At 39.6% G+C, this 23,062-nt stretch overlaps 1 protein-coding gene across 5 annotated transcripts in view; it reads left to right on the forward strand.

Moving 5' to 3' along the window:
• The window catches only part of ARMH4 (armadillo like helical domain containing 4), a 204,200-nt gene that overhangs the window by 50,596 nt on the left and 130,542 nt on the right, over positions 1 to 23,062 (forward strand). For all 5 annotated transcript variants that reach the window (XM_067028420.1, XM_059059659.2, XM_067028419.1 and 2 more), the window contains one exon: positions 14,191 to 15,583. In XM_067028420.1, coding sequence (XP_066884521.1) covers positions 14,248 to 15,583 — 1,336 coding nt within the window. In that variant the 5' untranslated portion in view covers positions 14,191 to 14,247. The remainder of the gene's footprint in view (positions 1 to 14,190; positions 15,584 to 23,062) is intronic.

Raw genomic sequence — 23,062 nt, forward strand, 5'->3', positions numbered from 1 at the left:
TTGTAAATGGTTATTTATATTCACTTTACGCCACTGAATGTTTATTGAACACCTCTCCTATGTGTCTACCATTATTATAAGGCAAAGGAAGCTGAAAGACTAATGTTTGCATGCAAAGAACATAATTTTATTTGAGTTGATAAGGCTTACAGACATGACGATTTGTGCTGGAGAAGCTAGGAGAAGGGTGGGAAGAGAACGGGCCAGGCAGTTTTGTGACTGCAATTAGTAAACAGGACGTGACCTGTGGGACCAGGTTTTGGATACCTGGGGTAGGGAAGAAGGAGAGAGCATTCTGGTTAGTGCAATGGCATGAGCAAAACTTGGGAAGCTGAAATGAGTAAGGCACATAAGAGGGCAATATACCCAACTGGCGATGGTGTTTGTACCGGGCACTTGTGGTGTGGGGTTGCATTATAGGTGTGGAGTTTGGCAATTGTATGTTTGGGGTCACTAAATGATGTGTTTTGGGAAGGCAGAGGGTTGCAGTGGCAAAGGCAGGAAACTTGATGTCCGACAGACACGATCATGCAGGCAAATTAACCTCTGCGAGATGGTAGTTTTCTCACCAAAAAAAAAAAAAGAAAAAAAAGGAAAGGATAATGGTAGTACCTATCTCATTAGGTTGTTGTAATGGATTAAATAACATAATTTACATAAGACAGTTAAAACACTTGGCATCCCCTGAATGGTAGCCATTTTTGATTTATTATTGTCATTTCTTTTCTTAAGAGTAAACCATCTGACTGTATAAAATGGATTGGAGGGCTTCCCTGGTGGCGCAGTGGTTGAGAATCAGCCTGCCGATGCAGGAGACACGGGTTCGTGCCCTGGTCCGGGAAGATCCCACATGCCGCGGAGCAACTAAGCCCGTGAGCCATGGCCGCTAGGCCTGCGCGTCCGGAGCCTGTGCTCCGCAACGGGAGAGGCCACAACAGTGAGAGGCCCGCGTACCGCAAAAAAAAAAAAAAAAAAAAAAAAAAAAAAAAAAAAAAAAATGGATTGGAGAGGAGAGAGTCTGATCAGGATCATCAGTTAGAGGCAGTTAAAATAATGACAATCGAGTGTCCATCCCCAAGAAGGGACAATTCCAAGAGATATTATGAGGGAAGGATACACAGAAGTTGTGAATCTGGAATATATAGGAGAGAAGAGTTCAAGATGACACCACAGGGCTTCCCTGGTGGCGCAGTGGTTGAGAATCCACCTGCCGATGCAGGAGACACGGGTTCGTGCCCTGGTCCGGGAAGATCCCACATGCCGCGGAGCGGCTGGGCCCGTGAGCCATGGCCGCTGGGCCCGTGAGCCATGGCCGCTGAGCCTGCGCGTCCGGAGCCTGTGCTCCGCAACGGGAGAGGCCACAGCAGTGAGAGGCCCGCATACCGCAAAAAAAAAAAAAAAAAAAGATGACACCACAGTTTAGATGAAGATGGTGTGTTTGAGGTGGCATCCAAGTAACATCCAGTAGACAAAGAAAATCTAAGGCAGCTTTCTTCCCAAAACTCCACATCAGCTGTTTATGGTATGTGTGTTTATCCCCCCAAAAGGAAAATATCAGGCAGATTGTCACTAGTTTTTTGGCATACTCTACAGGCCTCCTGTGTCTTGAGTACCCTTAGGGCAATGCTCGTGTTCCTTATATATTATACATGAAACTCAACTTGCTTTGAAAAAAGCAGCTTTGTTACTGTTCACAATGATTGAACACACTGTTTCCCTTTTGCGTCTGCATTTTGGTAACACACTGAACAACGGCAGCATACATTTTAGTTGGAAAAATATTGACCAAGTGTTTGAAAAAAACCTGATTATTAAGTCTAACAAGAAGGCGAAGGCTGTATTTTTTTATGTTGCCTTTCATTTGTCTTTGAAACTTGAATATGCCTAGACTCGACAAAGAAACAGATTCTGGACTGTATCTATTTAAGATTGTCAAAGATAAGGCTTGACACAACAGCTTATCTGCTCACTGGTGGCAGAGATGCAGTAAATTCTTCAGAGGACTGCCAAGCCATTAGGGTACCTTGATAGCGGATGACATAGTGCTATGACTTGCTCAGAAAAAGATGCTTTTTAAGCTATTAGAAGCTAATGTCCACTCTCAGTTAGCAACTGGGTGAGAGTTCATTTATCTGAATTAATTTGCACTGAGGGATATAGTGAAAAGAAAGGAGCCTCCAAAGTCACAGTGTAAAGGAGAAGTTAGAGAAATGTTTTGTTTGTTAAATATTCTGATATTTGAGTTAATTTAAGATAATTAAGATCCAATGTCTAATAAGCAATGAAATCTCCCCTCCCTCCCCCTCCTCCAGCAAAGCAGGGCTATAGACATCAGCCAGTATTTACTAAACACTTCCTCTGTGCCAGGCACTTTGCCAGGGACAGGAGACAATGTTGAGGAAAAAAGAAAAGGCCTAGAGCCTTCAAAATGTGATTGCAGATGGTTGTTTAGGTTGAAATATTGTCATTGAATTGACAAGGGTCAGTCTTTCCTTATTTATTCTCTAACATCATGCAACTCCCAGCGAAGGACACCAAACTCATGGGAGTGGCTATGTGAACCTGCACTGTGCTTGGAAAGACAGAGAAAGACCTGGAACTTGAAGGCCATCTACCAATTCATTTGAGTGGCAGATGTGTTCCCTGCTGCCGTTCCTACAGGCTGTCTTTTCTGCTTCTTTTAAAGTTCAGGCATCACTTTGAATAGTGGGGTGAAGGAGCATATGGTTGCAATATGCAGACATAGAATAGGCTTGCAATTCACCCCACTTTTTCTGTCGTAATTGGATTTAGAAAGCAGGTGGCTGACACTTAATTACAGAAGGAAAGTCTTTAAGAGCAATGGCAGAATTCCTTCACCCAAAAATTCTAAAGCTCAAGATGTAGATGGAAATGAAACCTTGAAGGAAAAATCTGTTTTGGAAAGGCAGTAGAGGTTATATTACATCTTTATTGTTTGTCCCCACTACCCTCCAAATCTGATTTGTTCATAAAATTCTCCTCTCAGTTCACGTGACTCCAGAACATATAAATAAAATGTGAAGCATTCGTGCAATCATTTGGGTGCCTTGCCTACTTGATGGCAAAATTGTGGGAAAATGAAAGCATTTGTATTTTTATTTTGTATTCTATAGATAAAATATGAAAATGGAATCGTGGAGATAGAAAGGAGTTCAAAGATTATTTTGTTTAACTCCTCATTCTGTCAAAGGAGAAACTGCGGCTATTTGCCCAGTATCACATAACATGTTTTAACAACAATAAAGCTAGGATTCATTTTTCTCATGCCTGTCTATGCCTCTCTAAACTCTACTGCCACTCATGATGGCCTGTTTTTTTCAGGTTTTTATCCAGAAGCATGGGGTCATGGAGACCCAACTTTTAGGCCACACCTTCCATCTCCTGGTGTGTTTAGTAAGATTTCACTGAATGGGAGAAATATTTGTATAGGAAAGGGCAGCTCTCTGAACAGATCAGATATAAACCAGAGAGTTCTATAGCTTTTATGTATCTTTGACTATATAGTTTATAGTTCAGCTTGTATTTTCAGAAATCAAAGGTGTAGTTTCATCAACTGTGAGCACTCTTTCTTTACAGCTATCGTATGTTTTTGTTTTAAGGAAGGAAAATGGAGGGAGCAGGCCAAATACTGCTACTAATTCTGTTACCTGGCTATGAACTGGGATGCTTTATGGCTCATCCATAGTATGGGGATAACTAATGTCCAGAATGTTCACATGCTATTCCCTCTTTTTCAAATATCTTTCTCATATTCTCTCCTTTTAAAATAATGCCAGCTACCTGTATGTAATTTAATATTTAAACACAATTGCTTCAACCTCTCATCCTACATATGAGGATATTTAGCATCCCTTTCACCATCTCAAGGATTCTTTGGTGGGGTGGCTTACATTTCTCCTAGTCATCTCTGGCTTCAGTTTTTTTCTGCTTCTAAATTTATGATCCCTGATATGCTGTTCCTTTTCTGCACATGGCATCTCATGACATCTTCCCATTCCTGTATTCTCCCAAAGAACTGTGGATTCAAGATTTCTGTGTAAAAAATTACCCCCGACTTGGTGGCAATAAATATTTATTATTTCATCCTATGTCTGTGTATTAGGAATTTGGGAGTTGTTTAGCTGGGTTGTTCTGACTCAAGGTCTCTCAAGAAGTTGCAGTCAAGATAGCAGCTGGGGCTGCAGTCATCTGAAGGCCTGACTGGGGCTGGAGGAGCTGCTTCCAAGATAATTCAATCATGTGATGCTGGTAGTTGAGCAAGTTGCCTCAGCTCTGAATTCATGGATTCCTCTTTCCTCATGTAGAAAAATTCAACCTTGTTTTTCTCTTCAGCTGTCTAGATTATGCCCTGAGCACGTGACCTTTTCTCTATCTCAAAAGGACCTGTAAGACTGAATGGGGTAACATGTGGAAGCTTCAGACTCCTTAAGGGGAGAAGACCCATTGAAAATGTCAATTTTTATACTTGATGTGTGCACATCACATGCTTAACCCAGATAGTTTAATGATCAGACATGGAAGAAGGGAAAAGTATAACTTTTATAAAGATAAGGTCTTTAGATTTTTTTTTTTTTTTTTTTTTTTATTAAAGCTATTGGGCACCATTGAATTCTACAACAGCCCTATGAGTTATGTGTGATTTTTCCTCTTTATATATGTGGAAACTGAGGCACAGATGGTTATCCAGCATCCTGGTGCTGGAAGGATCTAAACTCTGTTCTATCCAAATTCGAAACTTTTGTTTTTTCTACCATAGATGCCACCCACATACTACTGAAGAACTTCTGGTGACACCCCATCCCCATTACATGGCATAAATGTGAAAAAAAATCAAGGCTATAGAAGTGAAGGGACCCATTCCAGGTGCCACTGTGAGCTGGGGACAGGATTGAGACTTGCGGGGTGGCACACAGATCTGGGTTGTCTTTCCTCTGCCATGTACTAGTGATGTGAATTTATAAAATTCATTTAATCTCTTTGAGCTCTAGTTTTCTTTTTCTTTTTTTTTTTTTAAACATCTTTATTGGAGTATAATTGTTTTACAATAGTGTGTTAGTTTTTCCTTTACAACAAACTGAATCAGTTATACATATACATATGTTCCCATATCTCTTCCCTCTTGCATCACCCTCTCTCCCACCCTCCCTATCCCACCCCTCTAGGTGGTCACAAAGCACAGAGGTGATCTCCCTGTGCTATGCAGCAGCTACCACTAGCTATCTAATTTACATTTGATAGTGTATATATGTCCCTGCCACTCTCTCACTTCGTCACAGCCCACCCTTCCCCCTCCCCATATCCTCAAGTCCATGCTCGAGTAAGTCTGTGTTTTATTCCCATCCTACCACTAATCTCTTCATGACATTTTTTTCCCTTAGAGTCCATATATATGTGTTAGCATATGGTATTTGTTTTTCTTCTTCTGACTTACTTCACTCTGTATGACAGACTCCAGGTCCATCCACCTCATTATAAATAACTCAGTTTCATTTCTTTTTATGGCTGAGTAATATTCCATTGTATATATGTGCCACATCTTCTTTATCCATTCATCTGTTGATGGACACTTAGGTTGCTTCCATGTCCTGGCTATTGTAAATAGAGCTGCAATGAACATTTTGGTACATGAGTCTTTCTGAATTATGGTTTTCTCAGGGTATATGCCCAGTACTGGGATTGCTGGGTCGTATGGTAGTTCTATTTGTAGTTTTTTAAGGAACCTCCATACAGTTCTCCATAGCGGCTGTATCAATTTACATTCCCACCAGCAGTGCAAGAGGGTTCCCTTTTCTCCACACCCTCTCCAGCATTTATTGTTTCTAGAGTTTTTGATGATGGCCAATCTGACCGGTGTGAGATGATATCTCATTGTAGTTTTTTTTTTTTTTTTTTTTTTTTTTTTAATTTTTTTATTTATTTATTTTTTTTTTTAATTTTTTTAACATCTTTATTGGAGTATAATTGTTTTACAATAGTGTGTTAGTTTTCCCTCTACAACAAACTAAATCAGTTATACATACACACATGCTCCCACATCTCCTCCCTCTTGCATCACCCTCTCTCCCACCCTCCCTATCCCACCCCCCCAGGCGGTCACACAGCACAGAGGTGATCTCCCTGTGCTATGCAGCAGCTTCCCACCAGCTATCTAATTTACATTTGATAGTGTATATATGTCCCTGCCACTCCCCCACTTCGTCACAGCCCACCCCTCCCCCTCCCCATATCCTCAAGTCCATGCTCGAGTAAGTCTGTGTTTTATTCCCATCCTACCACTAACCTCTTCATGACATTTTTTTCCCTTAGAGTCCATATATATGTGTTAGCATACGGTATTTGTTTTTTTCCTTCTGACTTACTTCACTCTGTATGACAGACTCCAGGTCCATCCACCTCATTATAAATAACTCAGTTTCATTTCTTTTTATGGCTGAGTAATATTCCATTGTATATATGTGCCACATCTTCCTTATCCATTCATCTGTTGATGGACACTTAGGTTGCTTCCATGTCCTGGCTATTGTAAATAGAGCTGCAATGAACATTTTGGTACATGAGTCTTTCTGAATTATGGTTTTCTCAGGGTATATGCCCAGTACTGGGATTGCTGGGTCGTATGGTAGTTCTATTTGTAGTTTTTTAAGGAACCTCCATACAGTTCTCCATAGCGGCTGTATCAATTTACATTCCCACCAGCAGTGCAAGAGGGTTCCCTTTTCTCCACACCCTCTCCAGCATTTATTGTTTCTAGAGTTTTTGATGATGGCCAATCTGACCGGTGTGAGATGATATCTCATTGTAGTTTTGATTTGCATTTCTCTAATGATTAATGAGGTTGAGCATTCTTTCATGTGTTTGTTAGCAATCTGTATATCTTCTTTGGAGAAATGTCTATTTAGTTCTTCTGCCCATTTTTGGATTGGGTTGTTTGTTTTTTTGTTATTGAGCTGCATGAGTTGCTTATAAATTTTGGAGATTAATCCTTTGTCAGTTGCTTCATTTGCAAATATTTTCTCCCATTCTGAGGGTTGTCTTTTGGTCTTGTTTATGGTATCCTTTGCTGTGCAAAAGCTTTTAAGTTTCATTAGGTCCCATTTGTTTATTTGTGTTTTTATTTCCATTTCTCTAGGAGATGGGTCAAAAAGGATCTTGCTGTGATTTATGTCGTATAGTGTTCTGCCTATGTTTTCCTCTAAGAGTTTGATAGTGTCTGGCCTTACATTTAGGTCTTTAACCCATTCTGAGCCTATTTTTGTGTGTGGTGTTAGGGATTGTTCTAATTTCATACTTTTACATGTAGCTGTCCAGTTTTCCCAGCACCACTTATTGAAGAGGCTGTCCTTCCTCCACTGTATATCCTTCCCTCCTTTATCAAAGATAAGGTGACTATATGTGTGTGGGTTTATCTCTGGGCTCTCTATCCCGTTCCATTGATCTATATTTCTGTTTTTGTGCCAGTACCATATTGTCTTGATTACTGTAGCCTTGTAGTAGAGTCTGAAGTCAGGGAGCCTAATTCCTCCAGCTCCATTTCTCGTTCTCAAGATTGCTTTGGCTATTCGGGGTCTTTTGTGTTTCCATACAAATTGTGAAATTTTTTGTTCTAGTTCTGTAAAAAATGCCAGTGGTAATTTGATAGGGATTGCATTGAATCGGCAGATTGCCCTGGGTAGTATAGTCATTTTCACAATGTTGATTCTTCCAATCCAAGAACATGGTATATTTCTCCACCTATTTGTATCATCTTTAATTTCTTTCATCAGTGTCTTATAGTTTTCTGCATACAAGTCTTTTGTCTCCTTAGGTAGGTTTATTCCTAGATATTTTATTCTTTTTGTTGCAATGGTAAATGGGAGTGTTTTCTTAATTTCACTCTCAGATTTTTCATCATTAGTGTATAAGAATGCCAGAGATTTCTGTGCATTAATTTTGTATCCTGCAACTTTACCAAATTCATTGATTAGCTCTAGTAGTTTTCTGGTAGCATCCTTAGGATTCTCTATGTATAGTATCATGTCATCTGCAAACAGTGACAGCTTTACTTCTTCTTTTCCTAACCTTGTCTTGTTCCTGATCTTAGTGGAAATGGTTTCAGTTTTTCACCATTGAGAACGATGCTAGCTGTGGGTTTGTCATATATGGCCTTTATTATGTTGAGGAAAGTTCCCTGTATGCCTACTTTCTGCAAGGTTTTTATCATAAATGAGTGTTGAATTTTGTCAAAAGCTTTCTCTGCATCTATTGAGATGATCATATGGTTTTTCTCCTTCAGTTTGTTGATATGGTGTATCACGTTGATTGATTTGCGTATATTGAAGAATCCTTGCATTCCTGGGATAAACCCCACTTGATCATGGTGTATGATCCTTTTAATGTGCTGTTGGATTCTGTTTGCTAATATTTTGTTGAGGATTTTTGCATCTATGTTCATCAGTGATATTGGCCTGTAGTTTTTTTTCTTTGTGACGTCTTTGTCTGGTTTTGGTATCAGGGTGATGTTGGCCTCATAGAATGAGTTTGGGAGTGTTCCTCCCTCTGCTATCTGTTGGAAGAGTTTGAGAAGGATAGGTGTTAGCTCTTCTCTAAATGTTTGATAGAATTTGCCTGTGAAGCCATCTGGTCCTGGGCTCTTGTTTGCTGGAAGATTTTTAATCACAGTTTCAATTTCAGTGCTTGTGATTGGTCTGTTCAAATTTTCTATTTCTTCCTGGTTCAGTCTCGGCAGGTTGTGCATTTCTAAGAATTTGTCCATTTCTTCCAGGTTGTCCATTTTATTGGCATACAGTTGCTTGTAGTAATCTCTAATAATCTTTTGTATTTCTGCAGTGTCAGTTGTTACATCTCCTTTTTCATTTCTAATTCTATTGATTCGAGTCTTCTCCCTTTTATTCTTGATGAGTCTGGCTAATGGTTTATCAATTTTATCTATCTTCTCAAAGAACCAGCTTTTAGTTTTATTGATCTTTGCTATTGTTTCCTTCACTTCTTTTTCATTTATTTCTGATCTGATCTTTATGATTTCTTTCCTTCTGCTAAATTTGTGGTTTTCTTGTTCTTCTTTCTCTAATTGCTTTAAGTGCAAAGTTAGGTTGTTTATTCGAGATGTTTCCTGTTTCTTAAGGTATGATTGTATTGCTATAAACTTGCCTCTTAGAACTGCTTTTGCTGTATCCCATAGGTTTTGGGTCGTTGTGTCTCCATTGTCATTTGTTTCTAAGTATTTTTTGATTTCCCCTTTGATTTCTTCAGTGATCACTTCGTTATTAAGTAGTGTATTGTTTAGCCTCCATGTGTTTGTATTTTTTACAGATCTTTTCCTATAATTGATATCTAGTCTCATAGCGTTGTGGTCGGAAAAGATACTTGATACGATTTCAATTTTCTTAAATTTGCCAAGGCTAGATTTGTGACCCAATATACGATCAATCCTGGAGAATGTTCCATGAGCACTTGAGAAAAATGTGTATTCTGTTGTTTTTGGATGGAATGTCCTATAAATATCAATTAAGTCCATCTTGTGTAATGTATCATTTAAAGCTTGTGTTTCCTTATTTATTTTCATTTTGGATGATCTGTCCATTGGTGAAAGTGGGGTGTTAAAGTCCCCCATTATAATTGTGTTACTGTCGATGTCCCCTTTTAAGGCTGTTAGTATTTGCCTTATGTATTGAGGTGCTCCTATGTTGGGTGCATAAATATTTACAATTGTTATATCTTCTTCCTGGATCGATCCCTTGATCATTATGTAGTGTCCTTCTTTGTCTCTTGTAATAGTCTTAATTTTAAAGTCTATTTTGTCTGATATGAGAATTGCTACTCCAGCTTTCTTCTGATTTCCATTTGCATGGAATATCTTTTTCCATCCCCTTACTTTCAGTCTGTATGTGTCCCTAGGTCTGAAGTGGGTCTCTTGTAGACAGCATATATATGGGTCTTGTTTTTGTATCCATTCAGCCAGTCTGTGTCTTTTGGTGGGAGCATTTAATCCATTTACATTTAAGGTAATTATTGATATGTATGTTCCTATTACCATTTACTTAATTGTTTCGGGTTGTTCTTGTAGGTCTTTTCCTTCTCTTGTGTTTCTTGCCTAGAGAAGTTCCTTTAGGATTTGTTGTAGAGCTGGTTTGGTGGTGCTGAACTCTCTCAGCTTTTGCTTGTCTGTAAAGGTTTTAATTTCTCCATCAAATCTGAATGAGATCCTTGCTGGGTAGAGTAATCTTGGTTGTAGGTTTTTTTCCTTCATCACTTTAAATATGTCCTGCCACTCCCTTCTGGCTTGTAGAGTTTCTGCTGAAAGATCAGATGTTAATCTTATGGGAATTCCCTTGTGTGTTATTTGTTGTTTTTCCCTTGCTGCTTTTAATATGTTTTCTTTGTATTTAATTTTTGACAGTTTGATTATTATGTGTCTTGGCGTGTTTCTCTTTGGGTTTATCCTGTATGGAACTCTCTGTGCTTCCTGGACTTGATTGATTATTTCCTTTCCTATATTAGGGAAGTTTTCAACTATAATCTCTTCAAATATTTTCTCAGTCCCTTTCTTTTTCTCTTCTTCTTCTGGGACCCCTATAATTCGAATGTTGGTGCGTTTAATGTTGTCCCAGAGGTCTCTGAGACTGTCCTCAGTTCTTTTCATTCTTTTTTCTTTCTTCTGCTCTGCAGTAGTTATTTCCACTACTTTATCTTCCAGGTCACTTATCCGTCCTTCTGCCTCAGTTATTCTGCTATTGATCCCATCCAGAGTATTTTTAATTTCATTTATTGTGTTGCTCATCGTTTCTTGCTTCCTCTTTATTTCTTCTAGGTCCCTGTTAACTGTTTCTTGCAAATTGTCTATTCTACTTCCAAGATTTTGCATCATCTTCACCATCATTATTCTAAATTCTTTTTCAGGTAGATTGGCTATTACCTCTTCATCTGTTAGGTCTGGTGTGTTTTTATCTTGCTCCTTCATCTGTTGTGTGTTTTTCTGTCTTCTCATTTCGCTTATCTTACTGTGTTTGGGGTCTCCTTTTTGCACGCTGCAGGTTCGTAGTTCCTGTTGTTTTTGGTGGCTGTCCCCAGTGGCTAAGGTTGGTTCAGTGGGTTGAGTAGATTCCCTGGTTGGGGGGACTAGTGCCTCTGTTCTGGTGGATGAGGCTGGATCTTGTCTTTCTGGTGGGCAGGTCCTCGTCTGGTGGTGTGTTTGGGGATGTTGGTTACCTTATTATGATTTTAGGCAGCCTCTCTGCTAATGGATGGGGCTGTAGACCTGTCTTGCTCTTTGTTGGGGATAGGGTGTCCAGCACTGTTCTTTGCTGGTCCTTGAGTGAAGCTGGGTCTTGGTGTTGAGATGGAGATCTCTGGGAGATTTTCACCGTCTGATATTACGTGGAGCTGGGAGGTCTCTTGTCGACTAGTGTCTTGAGGTTGGTTCTCCCACCTCAGGGACACCGCCCTGGTGCCTGGCTGGGGCGCCAAGAACCTTTAATCCACACGGCTCAAAATAAAAGGTAGAATAAATAGAAAGGAAAGAAAAGGAAGGAAGGAGGGAGGGAGGGAAGGAAGGAAGAAAGGAAGGAAGAAATGAAGGAAGGAAGCAAGAAAGGAAGGAAGGAAGGTGCAGAGGAAGAACGGGAGGAAGGAAGAGAGGAAGGGAGGAAAGAAGGGGGGAAGGAAGGAAGAAAGGAGGGAAGGAGGGAAGAAAGGAAGGAAGAAAGGAAGAAAGAAAGGGAGAAGACAGAGTAGTATAAAGTATAGTTATTAAAATAAAAAATAATTATTAAGAAGAAAAATTTCCTTAAAAAAAAAAAAAAAACAGAAAAATGGGTCGGTCTAACCCTAGGACAAATGGTGAAAGCAAAGCTATACAGACAAAATCTCACACAGCAGCACACACATACACACTCACAAAAAGAAAAAAAAAAGGGGGAAATAATAGTATATCTTGCTCCCAAAGTCCACCTCCTCAACTTGGGATGATTCGTTGTCTATTCAGGTTTTCAACAGATGCAGGGCACTTAAAGTTGATTGTGGAGCTTTAATCCGCAGCTTCTGAGGCTGCTGGGAGAGACCTCCCCCTCTCCTCTCTGTTCGCACAGCTCCTGGGGTTCAGCTTTGGACTTGGTCCCGCCTCTGCGTGTAGGTTGTCCGAGGGCGACTGCCCTTCGCTCAGACAGGACGATGTTAAAGGAGCAGTTGATTCGGGGGCTCCAGCTCACTCAGGCTGGGGGGAGGGAGTGGCACGGGGGCGGGGCGAGTCCACGGCGGCAGAGGCCGACGTGACGCTGCACAGGCCCAAGGTGCGCCGTGCGTTCTCCCGGGGTAGCTGTCCCTGGATCCCGGGATCCCGGCAGTGGCGGACTGCACGGGCTCCCGGGAGGGCCGGTGTGGAGAGTGACCTGTGCTCACACACAGGCCTCTTGGTGGTAGCAGCAGCAACCTTAGCGTCCGACACCCGTCTCTACTGTCCGACACCCGTCTCTACTGTCCGTGCCGATAGACGCGGCTCGCGCCCGTTTCTGGAGTTCCTCTACGCGGTGCTCTTAATCCCCTCACCTCACACCCGAGGAAGCAAAGAGGCAAGAAAAAGTCTCTTGTCTCTTCGGCAGCTCCGCGCCCGCTTCTAGGTCTCCTTTAAGCGGCGCACTTAATCCCTTCTCCTCGTGCCCAGGCAGCAAAGAGGGAGGAAAAGGTCTCTTGCCTCTTCGGCAGCTCCAGACTTCTCCCGAACTCCCTCCCGGCCAGCCGTGGCGCACTAGCCCCCTTCAAGCTGTCTTCACTCTGCCAACTCCAGACCTTTCCCTGGGATCCGACTGAAGCCCGAGCCTCAGCTCCCGGCCCCGCCCGCCCCGGCGGGCGAGCAGACAAGCCTCTCGGGCTGGTGAGTGCCGGTCGGCACCGATCCTCTGCGGGAATCTCTCCGCTTTGCCCTCCGCACCCCTGTGGCTGAGCTGTCCTCCGCAGCTCCGGAGCTTCCCCCTCCGGCGCCCGCAGTCTCCGCCCGCGAAGGGGCCTCTAGTGTGTGGGAGTCTTTCCTCCTTCACGGCTCCCTCCCACTGGCGTAGGTCCCGTCCCTATTCTTTTGTCCCTGTTTATTCTTTTTTCTTTTGCCCTACCCAGATATGTGGGGAGTTTCTTGCCTTTTTGGAGGTCTGAGGTCTTCTGCCAGCGTTCGGTGGGTGTTCTATAGGAGAAGTTCCACGTGTAGATGTATTTCTGATGTCTCTGTGAGGAGGAAGGTGATCTCCGCGTCTTACTCTTCCGCCATCTTTAAGCCGTCCCTCAGGTCTTTAGATTTAGAATTTTCATTCCTAGGTTTAATTTTCTAGAAAACCCACAGTATCTAAGAACTTTCTGATGATGGGATAGATAAGACCTAAAACCCTTAAGTTTGGGGGGAAATTAGCAGTTTTGATATAATTTTAGTTGTCATGAGAGTGTGAGCAGTTTGTAAGAAAATACAATAAATCTTAATCTTACAATAATGTGCATTCAGTAAAGACTGCTAATTTAAAATGTGTTTTCGTTCTCTTAAAAAAGTTTTTTTCAAAAAACACACTTGTTTACATTGCTTAACTATTTTACCTTTTCTAATCATTTTTTTGAGACATGAAGATTTTGCCTATAATTTTTATAGTTGTTGCAGAGAAAACAATTTAAGTATTTTAAAGATAAATTTTAATTGAAAGTCATTTATATACTTTAAAAACTCTTGAATGAAACTGGTATTCAGTATTTTATAATGATATTTAATAAGTTTTAAAACATACTTAAAAGGTTCTGTGAAAGTAGTGTAAATAAATGTTAAGATTTACTTTTTATTTCCTGGGTTTGTTGCTATTTCTGTAGTCATTTGACTCCATGATTAATAGAAGAAATGGGGAGAATATTACAAATGTGACTTCAAGGGTAGTTTATTTCAAGTAGGTATTAAAAAACAATGAACTTAGTAACTATGTGTACCCTTTGCTAGAGAACTTCAAGTTAAATCAGCTGAAAATTCAGCAGGGAAAAATGAACTGGGTTATCCACATCTCAAAGGTACAAAGAAATAGAACATTCCTCTCCTATGTACTGTCTCTGAGCTGGGAGTCAAGGAGATTATCTTACTTATGGTTTAATTTAAAGGGGCTTATTTACAACATATAGTTATATGACAGTTTGATATGCTTTATTTTTCTGCAGGACTCAATTACTGGAATTGTCAACTCTACCATTTTATGTGCACGTTTCTCTTCCACTATGAGCAGGCCAGTTGTATTGCACATTTGTCTGGCTTTCTGTAGCCTTCTACTTCTCAGCTTTGCCACACAATGTCTGGCCTTCCCCAACGTGGAAAGAAGGGAGATAGCACCTGTTCATGAAGAAAAAGGGCAGTCTGAGAGGCTGAACACAGATGACCTAGAAAATAACTCCATTACTTCAAAGTACACTCTGGTCTCTGAAGAACCAATGATAGTGTTAGCTGGACCATCAGCAATGTCATTAAATAAAGTATTCCCTAGTAACAAAGAAACCCCTCCTATAGGAGCTGGGCTCACGCAGCCTGATAGCCCTGGCATTTACACTGCTACTGAGACAATGATCTCAGCAGGGGAAGAAGTGTTTAGTTCCAGCCAGCCAGAGAGAATGTCTCCCGAAAGCCGACTTTCCAAGGCCATGTTAACCAACCCTATCACTCCAACTGCTTCTCTGAATATTGATGAGAAGGAGGAACCCTCCCGGAGTACCATCATTCAGCCCATTGTGGAAGGGACCACCGAAGCAACACAAGGTTTTCTGCACGATGTGGATGATCAGTTGTTTGCAACTGAAAATCAGGCAGGAGTTAGTCTGGGACATTCACCTTTATCCTATGTGAATGCTAAAGAGATGCTAACCACCCATACAAGGACTGAGAAATTTGAAGCAGACCCAGAGCATAAGACAACTTCTTTTCCTGGTGCTGAGCCCACAGCAGGCGCTGAGCCTTCCCAGATGACAGCTGATAATACCCAGGCTACTGCCACCAAGCACTGGCTCGCAACTTCTGAGTCCACTCTGAGTGTTGAGCCAGAAACTGACAGCCTGCTGGGAGCCCCAGAAGTCACAGTGAGTGTCAGCACAGCTGTTCCAGCTGTCTCTGTCGAAAATGTTGAGTGGGATGACACCAAATTAGAGAGTGTAAGCCAGATAAAGACCCCAAAGCTTGGAGACAATACAGAGACTCAGGTGAGAATTGAAACGTCTCAGACAACCCAAGCAACCAGTAATGGTATGGAAGGCCTGGAAGGGGGCGAAACTTTGACAGAGGCTGCAGATGTGGCTCTGAGGCTGCCTGAAGGGGAAGCACACAGGGGAACAGCCCTGCTAATAGCACGTGGGGATGAGAGATCATCTGCCGTCACCCATCAAAGTTCCTTTACTCCCACAAGTCCAGTGGAAGGTATGAAAGTCTCTGTGGAAAACCTGGTCCAAAATACTGCAGACTTCATGGAATCCACCAAGGAGAACAATGCCATGCTGTTCTTAGAGACCACTGTTTCCATCTCAGAATATGAGTCTGAGGCATATCAGCCATTGGGAAATACATTTAAAGGTAAAAGAAAGAAAGAAAAAAAAGAAAAATAAGCTTTGTTTAACTTAGAATGTTTCTGTTTGGTTTTATTAGTTTTTAATTGACATATTAGTTGACACATAACATTGTAATGTTTTAGATGTTTTATGCTTCTTTTAAAGTGACAATTTAGAAGTAAGTTATCTAAGTTTTAATGAAAAACAAAAGTAAATAAATAAAAAATGTATTTTTCATAAAAATTATATCCAAATATAACCCCTGCATATAGACCTGTGGTATTCAAATGGGAATAATTTGCGTCACGCCTTCTGCCCGCCCCAGCACCAATCATTTGGTGATGTTTGGAGACATTTTTTCCAGTTTTATTGAAATGTAATTGACATATGGCACTGTGTAAGTTTAAGTTGTGTGGCATAATGATTTGACCTATATACATCATGAAGTGATTATCACAATAAATTTAGTGAACTTCCATCAACTCATATAGATACAAAATTAAAGAAATAAAACATTTTTTCTTGTAATGAGAACTCTTAGGATTTACTCTCTTAACTTTCATATATAACATATGGCAGTGTTAATTATATTTATCATATTATACATCACTAGTACTTATTTATCTTACACCTGGAGGTTTGTACCTTCTGACTGCCTTCATCCAGTTTCCCCTCCCTCTATCCCCTGCCTCTAGTAACCACAAATCTGATCTCTTTTTCTATGAGTTTGTTTTTTTTTGAAATATAATTGGCCTAAAACACTGTGTTAGTTCCTAGTTAGTTAGTTGCACAACATAGTGATTAGGTATTTCTATACATTACAAAATGATCACCATGATAAGTCTAGTTACCAGCTGTCACCATACAAAGATGTTACATATTTATTGACTGTATTCCCCACACTGTACATTTCATACCTGTGACTCATTTATTTTGCGCCTGGAAGTTTGTACCGCTTAATCTCCATTACCTATTTCTGGAGACATTTTTGGTCATCACAGTAGAGAGCATCTAGGGGGTAGAGGCCAAGATGCTGCTAAACATCCTACAGTGCACAGCAACCAAGATATATCTGAGCCAAAATATATATATATGTGTGTGTGTGTGTATATATATATATATATATATATATATATATATCTGAGAAACCCTGATATAGATTAATATTTTTCAAATCTTTTATTATGAAAATGTGTATATTTACAGGAAAATGTGAAAAAATTAGCTATATGTTTAAATGATATAATCAACAATGTTGAATACTTATTTATACATTGTTGTAAAAAATACTCACATTCCTGATATTTCTTACCAAAAAGCCTTAGGTAAATATTTATCTCATAGTATTAACCATGTGAGTTCTTTGACTTTGTTTTCCTAAAAAGAAATTCTTCTAGAAATAAGGGGGAGAAAATACCAGTACAGATAAATCCTCTCTGCTGGCTTGATTCTCCACTTTCTACTTCCTCGTGGCTTCTATGTCTGTGAATGCTATGAGCTGATAATCCTTGCATTTGTTGCTGATGGATGATATTTTTCTTTTATTGTGTGTAGTTGGTCAGATAACAGAATGGGGAGAGAAAGACTTAGTGTAATGTGCATATGCTCATTCCACATTGTTTTGGAATATGTACAGCTGTTACTCCAGCTAATGGAAAATATCAAATTAGTAATATGTTTTATAAAGTGTTATGGAGATTGACTTAAAACGATAAAAGATTTAATTTTACATGTCCAATTCATTTTTTAAAGACTGTAAGACTTAGTATACTGGATGTTTTCATAGAAGCTTCCAGAAAATGTTTTGTAAGTTGGTTTTTAAATTCTATTAAGAGAGTTGGGTCCACATGACCATGAAGATATTAAACATAACCAAACAAGAAGTTTATTTCAGTTCTCCATTTTACTTTAAGCTATTCCTGGAGCATTAAATCATGTAGTTCCAGATTATTCAGTGCACAGTTGAATCCATGATTCTTATGTACTAGACTTGCATTAGCTTCCATTAATACAGCCTAAAAAAGTAAAATGAATTTGGTAATTGATTATTTTTTTTTGATTATTGAATATGCTCCTTACTTAGTCATAATTGCCTCACTTAACTACAGTCTTTTAACAGCCAACTGCTTTTAATTCCCAGCACATAGCACAATATATGGCACATAGTAAGTGCTCAGTAAATATCTGCTCATTGAATGACTAAATGAAGATAGAGAACGATTCAGACTAGAATTTTCTAATCCGACTGCCTGCATTGTCCAAATTAATCAAAAAGCTTCTAAGTATTCTTGGTAGAGAAAGGAACGGTCAAATAATTCCTTTCAACTTTACTTTTTTTGTAGAGTTAAAAATAATGTGAAAAATTGAGATTATTGACAGCAGTAGTAAGAGAATAGCCAAAAAGCTTTTCTACCTATTTTCTGGTGATTACAAGTATTTCTGAGAAGTAAACCACTCAATCCCACACAATCTAGTTTTAAGAGAGGTCACTTTTGTAGAACAGGTTTGGATTTCCTCCTTGAGTCTCCTTCTCAAGATCATTAAGTGACCTCAAAGCCCCTGCCCAGGACAAATGCTGATCCTACTGACCTCAAAGAGGGAGGGATATGTGACAACTGCACTCTGTGGAGCCCCCAGGAGGGCGATAACTTTCACCTTTTCTCCACCCAGAGAGTGACATTGTCAAAACAGTGCCTCAGAAATATCCTGGATTGTGTCTCATCCCAGGAGCTTCTGAAGGAGCTGGAGAAACTGAAGAGTCATTAGCTTCTGAATGAAGCCAGTGGCACCTGGTTGCATTGGCAGAGGGACTTTGGAACTGTTCTGCCCATTAAGACATTTTAATCAATCGAGGAGGTTTAGTCACACTGATGTGGTCAGCTGGTTTCACAACTCAGCTTGATTAAAATTTTTCCAATCTGTTGGCCTCAGTTTCTCCATCTGGAAATGGGGAAGGCAAAATTAAATCTAAGGGCCTTCCTTCCTTATTTGTCTAAGAGGGGTGTCTAAGGTCTCGGCTCACCCCCTGCAGGGCTGGTAACTGTGACTGATGAACTGTCATGACCAACCCATTGCATTATCCTACCACGTTCTTGAAGTCAACTTTCAGCAAACCTACCGGCTGTGTTCAGATTTGTTGACTCCTGCAGGTTAGGCTCTAGAGAAATTTTATACAGGAATTCTGTAAATGTGATGGGGGTGCAGATTGTGTGTTTTACTTATCATTGGAAAAGAAAGAGGGAATAGGGGTGGGTATATGTGAATAGCTGATGATGGAAATTCAGCCAAGGAACTGGGGGTGGCTTCCAACACTTGGAAGATGGACTTTTATCCCTGGGTGTCCTGAATTTTAACTCTTAATTTTTACTCCATTAAAATGCCTTAAATTTCAAAAAAAAAAGAAGAAGTAAACACCTCAAATGCCAATCATTTTAGGGCCCAGGGACTACTTAAGACATTCTCTTCTTCAGGGAATGCAAAAATTTCTTGGCATTTTTGGGTATTATGAACAGATGAGGATCCTGAGATTATAGTCAGTTCTCTGATTCAGCTGGTTCTTCAGCTGATTCACTTGAAGATCAGGTTTTAAAAGCAATCTATAATAATTATATATTTTTTCTCTACAGGAATTGGGAAGAATGAGAGATGTGGAGAAATTCTGAATGTTATTTTAAAAATTCCCGTTACTATTTCTAGCTCTCACTCTTCTTTCTCTAACAGCAGTCACTTATTCAAAGTATTACACCATGCCCAATTTTGAAAAAATTTATTTGTTTTATTTATTTATTTTTGGCTGCATTGGGTCTTTGTTGCTGCACGCGGGCTTTCTCTGGTTGCGGTGAGCGGGGGCTATTCTTCGTTGCGGTGCGTAGGCTTCTCATTGAAGTGGCTTCTCTTGTTGTGGAGCACGGGCTCTAGGCACGCGGGCTTCAGTAGTTGTGGCATGTGGGCTCAATAGTTGTGGCTCGCGGGCTCTAGCATGCAGGCTCAGTAGTTGTGGTGCATGGGCTTAGTTGCTCTGCGACATGTGGGATCTTCCCGGACCAGGGCTCGAACCCGGGCTCGAACCCATTTTGCCTGCATTGGCAGGAGGATTCTTAACCACTGTCACACCAGGGAAGGCCATACCATGCCCTTTTGATATTTCTTGCTGTTTCATGAAACTGTGAGCATAGAATGAACATTTATTTTGACATATTTTTTCTCAAAAGTGTTCATTATGCTTTCAAAAATGAGGGCAACATGGAGAATGCATACTGCTTAAAATGTTAAAACTATATATTACCTTTTTATGGCAAACATAGCATTGTCTTAGGTGCTAAAGATACAAAAAGGGCAATGAATCCTATCTCTCAAGAGATGTGTGATCTTATTTCAGAAAAAAAACTTAAACAATGGCACAAAGAGCAAATATGAATATGAAGCACAAGTAAGGTTGTCTTATAACCAGGTATATCAATCCATCAAATGTAAAAATCTCCAGTTCAAAGAAAAAATAGTTCAAACTGATTGGGGACCAAGAAATGGAACTGCTTGTACCAAAAAACGTCCAAACACTATTTTAAAGCAAATAAATTGTTTCTGAGGAAAAATATTTTTAGTAATAGGAAGAACAATGAAGTCATTAATAAAAACTTTGAGAAAACCTTTTCACCTATTTCTAGAATGTTATTTCTCATTGCATAATTTACCAGACTTGGTAATGTGCTAAGTATCTAGGATTAGTATTTTAAAAAAGAGAGATAACAGAGTCTTCTAGAAATTAAGTTTTCACAGTGGCTCAGTATTTGAAATTTCCAGCATAGCCCCTCCCTAGGAGGGGGGCAAATATTAACCCTTATAAATAGTCTTTAATAATGTATTTGAGTGGATTATAATGTTGTAAAGAAAATGGACCTCTGATAGATACGTCATACCCCACAGGTCTGTTTCATTCTGTTTTATAATTTAAAAGCAAGTGCAAAAAAAAAAAAAAAGCAAGTGCAGATCTACTACAGAGGCTACTCCAAGTTGTTCCTTAGGCAATGGCAGGATTTCCTTTCTCATGGCTGAATAATATTCCTCTGTGTGTGTGTGTGTGTGTGTGTGTGTGTGTGTATGTGTGTGTGTATGTCTGTGTGTCTGTTTATCCATTCATCTGTTGATGGGATAAGTACAGTTAGCACAGTGGTTAAGAGCCCTAACTATGTAACCTTAGTCAGGTTCCTTAGCCTTTCTACACCTAAGTTGTTTATAAAATGAGGTAATAATAACTGATATTTATTGAATACTTACAAAGCACTGGGCATGTACTATTTTACATGTGTTATCTAATTTAATCTTTGTAAAAATGCTATAAGATAGATACTCTTATTATTTCCATTTTACCACTGAGGAAGCTCAAGGCCCAGAGAAATTAAGTAATTCGTTCAAGGTCATGCAGATAGTAGGTGGCTGAGTCCTAATTGAGACCCAGGCAAATTTGGTCTAGAGCCTGTGTTCTTGATCACTATGATATATGGCTTCCACAGAATATTAGTACCTACCTCCCCTTAGTACATATTGGAGGATAAAATAAGATAATGCCCAAGAAGCAAGAACTACAATCCTGCAGCCTGTGGAACAAAAACCACGTTCACAGAAAGATAGACAAGATGAAAAGGCAGAGGGCTACGTACCAGATGAAGGAACAAGATAAAACCCCAGAAAAGCAACTAAATGAGGTGGAGATAGGCAACCTTCCAGAAAAAGAATTTAGAATAATGATAGTGAAGATGATCCAGGACCTCGGTAAAAGAATGGAGGCAAAGATCGAGAAGATGCAAGAAATGTTTAACAAAGACCTAGAAGAATTAAAGAACAAACAAACAGAGATGAACAATACAATAACTGAAATGAAAACTACACTAGAAGGAATCAATAGCAGAATAACTGAGGCAGAAGAATGGATAAGTGACCTGGAAGATAAAATGGTGGAATTCACTGCTGCAGAATAGAATAAAGAAAAAAGAATGAAAAGAAATGAAGACAGTCTAAGAGATCTCTGGAACAACATTAAACACAACAGCATTCGCATTATAGGGGTCCCAGAAGGAGAAGAGAGAGAGAAAGGACCAGAGAAAATATTTGAAGAGATTATAGTCGAAAACTTCTCTAACATGGGAAACGAAATAGCCACCCAAGTCCAGGAAGCGCAGCGAGTCCCATACAAGATAAACCCAAGGAGAAACATGCTGAGACACATAGTAATCAAATTGGCAAAAATTAAAGACAAAAAAAAAATTATTGAAAGCAGCAAGGGAAAAACCACAAATAACATACAAGGGAACTCCCATAAGGTTAACAGCTGATTTCTCAGCAGAAACTCTACAAGCCAGAAGGGAGTGGCATGATATACTTAAAGTGATGAAAGGGAAGAATCTACAGCCAAGATTACTCTACCCGGCAAGGATTTCATTCATATTCGATGGAGAAATCAAAAGCTTTACAGACAAGCAAAAGCTAAGAGAATTCAGCACCACCAGACCAGCTATAACAAATGCTAAAGGAACTTCTCTAAGTGGGAAACACAAGAGAAGAAAAGGATCTAGACAAACAAACCCAAAATAATTAAGAAAATGGTCATAGGAACATACATATCGATAATTACCTTAAACGTGAATGGATTAAATGCTCCAACCAAAAGACACAGGCTTGCTGAATGGATACAAAAACAAGACCCAACTATATGCTGTCTACAAGAGACCCACTTCAGAACTAGGGACACATACAGATGGAAAGTGTGGGGATGGAAAAAGATATTCCATGAAAATGGAAATAAAAAGAAAGCTGGAGTAGCAATACTCATATCAGATAAAATAGACTTTAAAATAAAGAATGATACAAGAGACAAGGAAGGACACTACATAATGATCAAGGGATCAATCCAAGAAGAAGATATAACAATTATAAATATATATGCACCCAACATAAGAGCACCTCAATACATAAGGCAACTGTTAACAGCTATAAAAGAGGAAATCAATAGTAACACAATAATAGTGGGGGACTTTAACACCTCACTTACACCAATGGACAGATCATCCAAAATGAAAATAAATAAATACTTTAAATGACACAATAGACCAGAGAGATTTAATTGATATTTATAGGACATTCCATCCAAAAACAGCAGATTACACTTTCTTCTCAAGTGTGCACGGAACATTCTCCAGGATAGATCACATCTTGGATCACAAATCAAGCCTCAGTAAATTTAAGAAAATTGAAATTATATCAAGCATCTTTTCTGAACACAATGCTATGAGATTAGAAATGAGTTACAGGGGAAAAAATGTAGAAAACACAAACACATGGAGGCTAAACAATACGTTACTAAATAACCAAGAGATCACTGACAAAATCAAAGGGGAAATCAAAGAATACCTAGAGACAAATGACAATGAAAACACGACGATCCAAAACCTATGGGATGCAGCAAAAGCAGTTCTAAGAGGGAAGTTTTAGCTATACAAGCCTACCTCAA

This window comes from Kogia breviceps, chromosome 3 (assembly GCF_026419965.1).
Source record: "Kogia breviceps isolate mKogBre1 chromosome 3, mKogBre1 haplotype 1, whole genome shotgun sequence".
Lineage (NCBI taxonomy): Eukaryota > Metazoa > Chordata > Mammalia > Artiodactyla > Physeteridae > Kogia > Kogia breviceps.